Source organism: Erinaceus europaeus, chromosome 3 (genome assembly GCF_950295315.1).
Source record: "Erinaceus europaeus chromosome 3, mEriEur2.1, whole genome shotgun sequence".
Lineage (NCBI taxonomy): Eukaryota > Metazoa > Chordata > Mammalia > Eulipotyphla > Erinaceidae > Erinaceus > Erinaceus europaeus.
In genome coordinates, this window is record NC_080164.1 from 112,980,716 (window position 1) to 112,993,088 (window position 12,373).

Consider the following 12,373-nt stretch of genomic DNA (forward strand, 5'->3'; position numbering starts at 1 on the left):
AGAGTAGGAAAAAAGGGGAAAAAAATTTTTTTTCTTTCTTTTAAATTATTAAGCACACCTCCTCCCCCTTCCACCCCCCCCCATAACCAGTCCCTGGGGACCAGCTCCTAGCAGGTTCCCCTGCTGAGCCCCTTTCTTTACCAAAATTCCTGTCCCACCAAGGAGTATCATTCATTCTAAGTCTATACCCTTCTGAAACCTCTGGCCTTTTTTCTTTCTAAGTAGCCAACCCCCCCACCTCACCCCACATAGCTAATTAAATAATTAAAAATAAATAAATAAAACTCTTTCCTTTCACTGCCCTTTTATGACTGTTCTTCTTCTTATCTTTTACTTTTTTCTCTCTTTCTTTTTTTTTCTATTTCTCATTCTTGCCATCCTTTCTTCCTTAATCCTACAGCTTCCAAAGCCACAGGCCCCATCCCACACAACACCAAAGAGTGTGCTTTTTTGAATTCACTGATACACATTTGGGAATTATCTGGGGGAAGAATTCTGACTCAGAGTTGGACTCTCACTGCGAGTATCTCTGTTCAACATCCCTTCCTCCTTTAGCTACCCCTAGAATATACAGTGGATAGTAGATCTGCATAACTGTCTATTTCAGCTATCCCTGTCTAGTCCTGAGGTTTTGTTGTTGTTGTTGTTGTTGTTGTTGTTTCTCTTTCTTAACAATCAGCTGCCTCTGATCACGAGATTTGAGGTAATCTGGGACAGGGTTTTTTTTTTTTTACCCTGCTCTATTTTATTATTAATATTATATAAAGGCTTATATCGCCCCCCCCCTTTAGGTTGATCAGAATGAACTTTTAGGGTATCTTTCATTGCTAGGGGACTGGGCATCTTATCTACTGTGGGAGGAACTTGTCTCGTTACTCCTACCTCCTCTACAGACTCTCGCCTCCCTCCTCCTCCTAGCTAATTAAAAAAAATTAAATTAAATTAAAAATAAAGTAATAAAAAAAACTTTTCCTTTCACTGCTTTTTAATTACAGCTCTTTTTCTTATCTTTTCTCTTTTCTCTCTCTTGTCTCTTTTTTCTTTTTTTTCTTTTTTTTTTTTATCTTGTCATACACTTCTTCCTTCTTCTTTGCCTTTCTGAATTTGTGATTTATTTTGGGGAAGGAATCTGACTCAGAGTGGACTCTCTATGTATGTATCTCTGCTCTAGTTCCCTTTCCCCTCTTGTTACCCCTAGAATATACAGTGGATAGTAGATTCACATAACTGTATATTCGTGCTATCCCTTTTTTTCTCTTTCTTTTTCACTGGGATTTGGTTACTATTTTTTCACGAACTGGAGAAATTGTTTGACTAACTAGTAGTGATCAAACTGCTTCAATACTGGCTTCAGTTGCTACTGTAATTCCTGAGATTGGTGAGTGCAATTGTCATAAAGGTATTTAGTGCAGTGTTGCTTGTACTCAAGACACAACAAATGAGGAACAACAGAGCATAAAAATAAGAAACACATAAATTAAAAAAATGGGTAGATCAAAAACAAATAAAACTGCACCTCCAATGAATGAAAACAAGAGCCCAGAAGAAACTACAAATCAGCCAGAAGTAACCATAGATAAGAAAAGTATGCAAGCAATAATAAACTTATTAATCACAGAAATGAAAACAACATTGGAGGAAAGGAATGGCAGTATTAGGGAAACAACAGTTGAGACCCCCAAGGAAAATACTGATTATCTTGAGGCAATTAAAGAACTGAAAGCTGAAATAGCTGTAATGAAGCCAGAAGCTGAGGAAAGGGAAAGCAGACTAACAGAAGCAGAAAACAGAATTAGTCAGGCAGAGGATGAGTTAGAGAAAATGAAGAGAGAGGTGAAAGAGCTTAAAAAGAGATTGAGAGACACTGAAAACAACAACAGAGACATATGGGATAATCTCAAAAGAAGTAACATTCACATAATTGGCCTGCCAGAGGAAGAAAGAGAGGAAGGGGAAGCAAACATTCTAGAGGAAATAATAGAAGAAAACTTCCCAGACCTGAATAACAGAAAGGACATCAAGACTCAAGAGGCCCAGAGAGTACCAAACAGAATCAACCCAGACCTGAAGACACCAAGACACATCATACTCACAATGAGAAGAAGTAAGGATAAAGAAAGGATCCTAAAGGCTGCAAGAGAGAAACAAAAAGTCACATACAAGGGAAAACCCATAAGATTATCTGAAGACTTCTCCACTCAAACTCTAAAAGCCAGAAGAGAATGGCAAGATACCTATGGAGCCCTAAATGAAAAAGGGTTTCAACCAAGGATAATATATCCTGCTAGACTTTCATTCAAACTAGATGGAGGGATCAAAACCTTCTTAGACAAACAACAGTTAAAGGAGGCAACCATCACCAAACTGGCCCTGAAAGAGGTTCTAAAAGACCTCTTATAAACAAGAACATCATTATAATACTGGCAATATATCAGAGCAAACAAACAAAATTTGTTTTGAACAATGGCACTACAATACATTAAATCCATAATATCAATAAATGTCAATGGCTTAAACTCACCCATCAAAAGGCACAGAGTTGGGAGATGGATCAGAAAACATAATCCAACCATATGCTGCTTGCAAGAATCCCATCTGTCACAACAAGATAAACACAGACTTAAAGTGAAAGGGTAGAAAACTATCATACAGGCTAACGGACCACAAAAAAGGGCAGGAACAGCCATTCTCATCTCAGACACGATAGATTTTAAATTAAATAAAGTAATAAAAGATAGGCAAGGACATTACATAATGATTAGAGGATCAATCAGCCAAGAAGACTTAACAATTATTAATATCTATGCACCCAATGAGGGACCATCTAAATACGTCAAGCACTTACTGAAAGAATTTCAAAAATACATCAATAGTAATACAGTAATAGTGGGAGACTTCAATACCCCACTCTCGCACTTAGACAGATCAACAAAGCAGAGAACCAACAGAGATACAAGAGAATTGAGTGAAGAGATTGACAGACTGGACCTCTTTGACATTTTCAGAGTCCTTCACCCCCAAAAACTGGAATACACCTTCTTTTCAAATCCACATAACACATACTCAAGGATAGACCACCTGTTAGGGCACAAAGACAGCATCAGTAAATTCAAGAGCATCGAAATCATCCCAAGTATCTTCTCAGACCACAGTGGAGTAAAACTAACATTTAACAACAAACAGAAAATTATTAAAACTCACACAATTTGGAAATTAAACAACATACTCCTTAAGAACCACTGGGTCAGAGATTCACTCAAGCAGGAAATTCAAATGTTCCTGGAAACAAATGAAAATGAAGACACAACCTATCAAAATATTTGGGACACAGCTAAAGCAGTACTGAGAGGGAAACTTATAGCCATATAATCACATATGAAACACCAAGAAAAAGCTCAAATGAACGATCTTACTGCACACCTCAAGGACTTAGAGGAAGAGGAACAAAGGAACCCTAAAGCACCAGAAGGACAGAAATCACTAAAGTTACAGCAGAAATAAACAACATCGAAAATAAAAGAACCATACAAAAGATCAATGAAGCCAAATGTTGATTCTTTGAAAGATTAAACAAAAATGACAAACCCCTATCCAGACTCACCAAACAAAAAAGAGAGAAGACTCATTAATAGAATTCTAAACGATGGAGGAGATAGCACAACTGACACCACAGAAATCTAGAGAATCCTGCGAAAATTCTGTAAAGAACTATACACCACCAAGCTAGAGAATCTGGAAGAAATGGAACAATTCCTAGAAGTATATGCCTTTCCAAAACTGAACCAAGAAGAACTTCAAAATCTAAATGCACCAATCACAGACAAAGAAATTGAAACTGTTATTAAGAATCTCCCCAACAACAAAAGTCCTGGCCCAGATGGCTTCACAAACGAATTCTACAAAACTTTCAGGAAACAGTTAGTACCCATACTTCTTAAGCTTATCCATAAGATGGCAGAAAAAGAAGTACTCCCTTCCACCTTCTATGAAGCCAACATCACCCTGATACCAAAAGCTGATAGGGACAGAACAAAAAAGGAAAACTACAGACCAATATCTCTGATGAACATAGATGCCAAAATATTAAACAAGATCTTGGCCAACCGGATACAGCAGCATACAAAAAGATTGTTCATCACGACCAAGTGGGATTCTTCCCAGGAATGCAAGGCTGGTTCAACATCTGTAAGTCAGTCAATGTCATTCACCACATCAATAAAAGCAAAGCCAAAAACCACATGATTATCTCAATAGATGCAGAGAAAGCCATTGACAAAATCCAACACTCGTTCATGCTCAAAACTCTACAAAAAATGGGAATAGATGGGAAATTCCTCAAGATAGTGGAGTCTATATATAGCAAACTTACAGCCAACATCATACTCAATGAACAGAAGCTGAAAGCATTCCCCCTGAGATCGGGAACTAGACAGGGCTGTCCACTGTCACCGTTACTCTTCAACATAGTATTGGAAGTTCTTGCCATAGCAATCAGGCAAGAGAAAGGAATGAAAGGAATACAGACTGAAGGGAAGAAGTCAAGCTCTCACTATTTGCAGATGATATGATAGTATACATAGAAAAACCTAAAGAATCCAGCAGAAAAGTACTGGAAGTTATTAGGCAATATAGCAAGGTATAAGGCTACAAAATCAATGTACAAAAGTCAGTGGCATTTCTTTATGCAAACACTAAATCTGAAGAAGAAGACATCCAGAAATCACTCCCATTTACTGTTTCAGCAAAATCAATCAAATACCTAGGAATAAAGCTGGCCAAAGAAGTGAAAGTCTTGTATGCTGAAAACTATGAGTCACTACTCAAGGAAATAGAAACTGATACCAAGAAATGGAAAGATATCCCATGCTCATGGATTGGAAGAATAAATATCATCAAAATGAATATTCTCCCCAGAGCTATATACAAATTTAATGCAATACTCATCAAAGTTCCACCAAGCTTCTTTAAGAGAATAGAACAAACACTACAGTCATTTATCTGGAACCTGAAAACACCTAGAATTGCCAAAACCATCTTGAGGAAAAGAAACAGAAATGGAAGCATCACACTCCCAAACCTTAAACTATATTATAAAGACATCATCATCAAAACAGCATGGTACTGGAACAAAAATAGGCACACAGATCAGTGGAACAGAATTGAAAGCCCAGAAATAAATCCCCACACATATGGGCATCTAATCTTTGATAAGGGGGCCCAAAGGATTAAATGGAAAAAGGAGGCTCTCTTCAATAAATGGTGCTGGGAAAACTGGGTTGTAACATGCAGAAGAATGAAATTGAACCACTTTATCTCACCAGAAACAAAAATCAACTCCAAATGGATCTAGGACCTGGATGTCAGACCAGAAACAATAAACTACTTAGAGGAAAGCATTGGTAAAACAGTTTCCCACCTATGCCTCAAAGACATCTTTGATGAATCAAACCCAATTGCAAGGAAGACTAAAGCAGAAACAAACCAATGGGACTACATCAAACTGAAAATCTTCTGCACATCCAAAGAAACTATTAACCAAACAAAGAGACCCCTCACAGAATGGGAGAAGATCTTCACATGCCAGACATCAGACAAGAAACTAATCACCAAAATATATAAAGAGCTCAGCAAACTTAGCACCAAAAAAGCAAATGACCCCATCCAAAAATGGGCAGAGGATATGAACAAAACATTCTCCTCAGAGGAGATCCAAAAGTTTAACAAGCTTATGAAAAACTGCTCTAGATCACTGATTGTCAGAGAAATGTAAATTAAGACAACACTAAGATACCACCTCACTCCTGTAAGAATGGCATACATCAAAAAGGACAGCAGCAACAAATGCTGGAGAGGATGTGGGGACAGAGGAACCCTTTTGCATTGCTGGTGGGAATGCAAATTGGTCCAGCCTCTGTGGAGAGCAGCCTGGAAAACTCTCACAAGGCTAGACATGGACCTTCCATATGATCCAGTAATTCCTCTCCTGGGATTATACCCCAAGGACTCCATAACACCCAACCAAAAAGAGGTGTGTACTCCTATGTTCATAGCAGCACAATTCATAATAGCTAAAACCTGGAAGCAACCCAGGTGCCCAACAACAGATGAGTGGCTGAGAAAGCTGTGGTATATATACACACAATGGAATACTATGCAGCTATCAAGAACAATGAACCCACCTTCTCTGACCCATCTTAGACAGAGCTAGAAGGAATTATGTTAAATGAGCTAAAGATAAAGAAAGATAAAGATGAGTATGGGATGATCCCACTCATCAACAGAAGTTGAGGAAGAAGATCTGAAAGGGAAACTAAAAGCAGGACCTGACCAAATTGTCAGCAAGTCACCAAAGTAAAAACCCTGTGGTGATGGGTAGACATGTAGCTTCCTGGGCCATTGGGGGGTGGGAGTGGGTTGGAGGGATGGGTCACAGTCTTTTGGTGGTCGGAATGGTGTTTATGTACACTCCTAGTAAAATGTAGTCACGTAAATCACTATTTAATTAATATGACAGGGGGGGAAATAATTTTATGTCTCGACATTTTTAAAACACAGACTAAGTCTTTTTAATATATAGGATGTGTATTTGATATGCGGACTCTCTCAAAAGCCTAGACCAAGTAGATCAGAAGCAACCAATAGCACAGCTATATACAAGATACTGGGTACTGTACAGGAATCCCTAACAAAAAGGACTTTTCAAAGTTATCCCAATTACCAAATAATGTGATGATAACATTAACTATTGATAGTCTTTTTGAACCCTAAGACAGCAGGAACCCCACATCTCCACTATAGATCCTCTACTTCCCCCAGTCCTGGAACCTTTGGATAGGGCCCACTTTCCCGTATGCCTCTTCCAATCCATATCAAATAATATTGCATCTGCCGATCACTACCTAACCAACGCAACGATTGCCACCTCAACATGCTTCACCTCAGACTGTGTCCAGAGACTTCACGTGCGGAATAACAACCCTTCAGCTTCTTTACTCGGGTGAGACCTTTCCTTTCATAGTATACTCTAAATCCATCTCAGGTGGTTCACTTTCTAACAAAGTCACAAAACCTAGATATATACCAGTTTCTATGAGAGAGAGCATATGTTCACACGTATCCATAAACTATTGCAAAATATATACCTGAAAGCAGAAGTACACTAGAGTTTGCAGTGAGTACTCCCCTAACACTTCCTCTCCATTATGCCAAGATTTGGGTCCATGATTGCTCAACAGTTTGTTTGGCTTCGTATGTTAACTCTCTTTTCAGTCACCAGGTTCAGATGTCATCAGGATGCCGGCCAGGCTTCCCTGTACTGAAGACCTCACCAATGTGTCCTGGAGCTCTGCTTCCCCAGAGACCCATCCTACTAGGGAAAGAGAGAGGCAGTCTGGGAGTATGGACCGACCAGTCAATGCCCATGTTCAGCGGGGAAGCAATTGCAGAAGCCAGACCTTCTACCTTCTACAACCCACAGTGACCCTGGGTCCATGCTCCCAGAGGGATAGAGAATGGGAAAGCTATCAGGGGAGGGGGTGGGTTATGGAGATTGGGTGGTGGGAATTGTGTGGAATTGTACCCATCCTACCCTATGGTTTTGTTAATTAATCCTTTCTTAAATAAAAAAGAAAAATAAATAAATGGCTAATAAAAATAATAAAGAATTTATAATTCCAGTTAAAAAAATTATTTATTTATTTATTTTCGATTTTGTTGCCCTTGTTTTTTATTGTTTTTGTAGTTATTATCATTGTTGTTATTGATGTTGTTGGTGTTAGGACAGAGAGAAATGAAGAGAGGAGTGGAAGACAGAGGGGGAGAGAAAGATAGGCACCTGCTGACCTGCTTCACCGCCTGTGAAGCGGCTCCCCTGCAGGTGGGGAGCTGTGGGCTGGAAATGGGATCCTTACTCAGGTCCTTGTACCATCTGCGCTTAACCCGCTGCACTACTTCCCGACTTCCAGATGAACAGAATTTAATAGAGAGATTGAGGGAGAGAAAAAGACACCTATAGTACTGCTGTACCACTTGTGAAGCTTCCTTTCTGCGTGTGGGCACTAGAAGGTTTAAACTAAGTCCTTGCATATAGCAATATGAGCAACCTGCCAGGTATACCACCACACAGCCCCTAATGTTCTTTCACTTAATTATAAAGCTATAGATAGGGACAGTGAGAATAAGAGCATCACACTGTGACGTGAGATGCCAGGGATTGGACCTTATCTTGAGTACTCAATGTTGTAATCACTGTACCACCAAAATATATTTGGAGATTAAACAATCATTCATAGCTTTCATAACGCAGATACTGGATGTTTAATGAAATATTATCACATATACGTATTGTATATATTTTAGGGCTCAGTGACGTGTGAAGACGTAACTTTGATATTCACGCAGGAAGAGTGGGCACTACTAACTCCTTCAGAGAAGAAACTCTACAGAGATGTGATGTGGGAAACCTTCATGAACCTTATTTCATTAGGTAAGTATAGTAGTTCTTTTTCCCCTTCAGCCTCCTCTTCTCCTTCCCAGAGTACTACTCAGATCTGGCTTATGGTGGTACAGGGGATTGAAGCTGGGACTTGGAGCCTAAGACTTGAGAGTCTCTTTGCATAACCATTATACTATCTACCCTTGCCCAGTATAATTATCACTGGGACTCAGTGCCTGCACTACAAATTCGCCTCTATTGGTTGCCTGTTTTTTCATTTTTTTCTTTCTATTTTTATTTGACAAGACAAAGAAATTGAAAGTGGAGGGTAGATAGAGAAGGGAAGAGAAAGATAGATACATGCATACCTATTTCACCACTTAGGAAACTACAAGTGGGGAGTGTTGTCTCAAACCTGAGTCCTTGCACCACTGCTCAACCCCAAATATTTCTTCATTTGTCGACTAGAAGACAAATATTTTTTTTGTCCACCAATTTGAAAAAGGAGGGCAATATTAATTAAGTACAGCATGCTTCTGACTCCAGATGGATGAAAAATTTAATATGTTTATTTAATTTCTGTACATTTTGTATTTTTAGGAATATTAAAGGTAGACCATTCCACCAAAGAGCAGCATAACCACCAAGGGAATAAACAAAGGTGAGAGTCACAGTCACAATAGAACACACTGTCCCATTCAGAAAGTTACTGTCACTGTCTTGATTTATTTTGTTGTTGTTGTTCCTGTGAACTCCACTGAGATTTGGTGTCTGCATGGTTTTCTTGTCTGGATGGACTCTTAAGGATTCTTAAATGTGTGTGTTGAGCTATTGCTTGGCTTCCTCTGTAATATATTTTTTCAAAAGAAAACAAATGAGGAGAGGGACAAAATTTTAAAAATTTTTAAAAAACTAAATAATTAATATTGCAAATAGATTAATTTTAGACTATTTCATCAAAGACTATTCAATAAATATTTTATAAATTGGTTGGGCAAGTGACTAAAGTAGTGATGGATGTGATTGATATATATGCCTGAAATTTCCATTTCAATCATTGGCATCACATAAGCCATAATAGTAAACAGGATTATCTGTCTTTCCTCCATTACATGGTGATGTATTGCTCACATATAATAAATGGAAATATTTATAAGTATTTACAAAGTAGTACACTTGAAAAGAGTAAGCATATCCTCTATCTATTAATAACTCTTTTATAAAAGCTAGAAGTAGTCCTGTGGAAAAATAAATATTATCAATAAAAAATTTCAACACAAAAGCTAAAACTTGCTATTAAAAAGTAGTCCAATTACTAAATACAAAATTTGTATAAATGTCTCAATGAATTTCTGTATTATGTAAAAGTTATTTAGTATTTACTAAATTTTAATTTGAGCTTTAATTTTTTAATTCATGAGAGGCTTTTTATAATTTTTAAATATTTGTCATTATTTAATATAAAAACTTATTTTAGTCAAATCTATTAACAGTATCTATACTTTTGTGGTTGTTTTTACATAATAATGGCCTGCATTTTCTCTGATAAAACTAATTTTAAATTTTTTTAAATTCAAAATAGCATTAAGAACTTTTCTCTTTCTTTCTTCTTCAGAAATATAGTGCTAAAAATCTCTGATGAGGGTAAAGAAAAAAGTCTGTATGAAGAGAAGACTCAAGAATTTGAGGTATACAACAAACTATTCAATTATTCTAGTTACCTTCAAAAACATAAAATAACTCACAGTGGAAAGAAGCCTTCTAAGTGTAAACTAAGTACTAAAAAATTGAGACAATCCAGTACTTTTTTGTCAAATGAAAGTACACAGAATGGAGAGAAACTCTATGAATGTAAAAAATGTACTAAAACATTCAGTCATTTCAGTTCTCTTCATTCACACCGAAGAACTCACAGTGGAGAGAAACCCTATAAATGTAAACAATGTAGTAAAGCATTCATTTATTCAAGTAAACTTCGGTTACATGAAAGAACTCACAGTGGAGAGAAACCCTATGAATGTAAACAATGTAATAAAAGATTTAGTCATTCCAGTTATCTTCAGTCACATGAAAGAATTCACAGTAAAGACAAACCCTATGAATGTAAACACTGTAATAAAAGATTTAGTCATTCCAGTTCTCTTCATTCACATGAAAGAATTCACACTGGAGAGAAACCCTATGAATGTAAACAATGTAGTAAAAGATTCAATCAATCCACTCATCTTCAAAGACATGAAAGAATTCACAGTGGTGAGAAACCCTATGAATGTAAACAATGTAGTAAAGCATTCAGTCGACTCAATGACCTTCAGGCACATGAAAGAAATCACAGTGGATTGAAACCCTATGAATGTAAACAGTGTAGTAAAACATTCAGTCAATCCAGTCATCTACGAATACATGAAAAAAATCACAGTGGGTTAAAACCCTATGAGTGTAAACAGTGTAGTAAAACATTCAGTCGATCTAGTCATCTTCGAGTACATGAAAGAATTCACAGTGGAGAGAAACCCTATGAGTGTAAACAGTGTAGTAAAACATTCAGTCGATCCAGTCATCTTCGAGTACATGAAAGAATTCACAGTGGAAGGAAATCCTATGAATGTAAACAGTGTAGTAAAACATTCCGTCAATTCTGTTCTCTTCAGTTACATGAACGACTTCACAGTGGAGAGAATCTTTATGAATGTAAACAATGTGGTAAAAAGTTTAGTCGATCCTGTCATCTTCAGATACATGAAAGAACTCACAATGGAGTGAAACCCTATGAATGTAAACAATGTGGTAATAGGTTCAGTCAGTCCAGTTCTCTTCGTTCACATGAAAGAACTCATAGTGGAGAGAAACCCTATGAATGTAAACAGTGTGGTAAAGCATATAGTCGTTCCAGTCATCTTCAGGTACATGAAAGAATTCACAGTGGAGAGAAACCCTATGAGTGTAAACAATGTGGTAAAATGTTCAGTCGGTCCAGTCATCTTCGAAGACATGAAAAAACTCACAGTGCAGAGAAATCTTATGAATGTAAATAATACAGTAAAGTTTTCAGTTGTTCCACTACTAATTGAACATATAAAAATAGGCACAGTGTTAATAAATCTTATGAGCATAAATAGTGTACTAAAGACTAGAAAAAGTGTTGCCACCTAAGATCCAGCGTAGTAGTGAGTTTAGTCTGATATATAAGAGGTTCCAAACTTGATCCCCACACTGCATGCACCTGAGTGATGTTGTTTTTTCCTTCTCTCTTGTTAACAAGTGAGTAAATATTTTGAATTATAGAGATCACAGTTCTGTAAGTGAATCCATACTTGTGAATATTGTGTAAATATATGGATAAAGAAAAGGCTTTCCAGTTCATCTTTAAGTCTAATACATGGGAAAGCCCAACTGGTACTGAAACCATATTAATGTAAACAATGGTTAAATATATTCAAATGGAATGACAGCTTCATCACATCAGAAAACACAGACATCAGAATCAGTACCTTGTCAGTGTAGATATTGTGGATATACTTTATAGTCTTACTGAAGAACACATAATGGAGTGAAACTCAGTGGATGAAAAACAATTGAATAAAGATGGATGCTACAATTGTGAATGTTTATGTTTTTTTCATAAATTGTATTTATCCTGAGAAAAATTACATTTGTACTCTATTTTTCCCTTTTTTGATATATTTATTTGCTTATTTTTGAATGTGGACAGAGAATTGTGAGGGGAGAGGAAGATAGAGGGAAAGACATCTGAGTACTGCTTAACCTTTCATGAAGATTCCCAGGTAGAGGTGAGAACTGGGAACTTGAACCTAGGTGCTTGCACACTATAATTTATGAACTCATTCAGATGCACAGCCACCTGGATCTTTGTAAAGATATTTTATGTATTATTTTTTTATTTTGTCTAGGGATGGAGCAAAATAGAAAATGTGGAGG

The 12,373-nt window shown here is 37.1% G+C and overlaps 1 protein-coding gene across 3 annotated transcripts in view; it reads left to right on the plus strand.

Moving 5' to 3' along the window:
- Positions 1-12,039, plus strand: part of LOC107523417 (zinc finger protein 709-like) — a 62,105-nt gene extending 50,066 nt beyond the window's left edge. For all 3 annotated transcript variants that reach the window (XM_060187741.1, XM_060187739.1, XM_060187742.1), the window contains 3 exons: positions 8,359-8,485; positions 9,035-9,095; positions 10,050-12,039. In XM_060187741.1, coding sequence (XP_060043724.1) covers positions 8,359-8,485; positions 9,035-9,095; positions 10,050-11,469 — 1,608 coding nt within the window. In that variant the 3' untranslated portion in view covers positions 11,470-12,039. The remainder of the gene's footprint in view (positions 1-8,358; positions 8,486-9,034; positions 9,096-10,049) is intronic.
- The last annotated feature ends 334 nt before the right edge of the window (positions 12,040-12,373 follow it).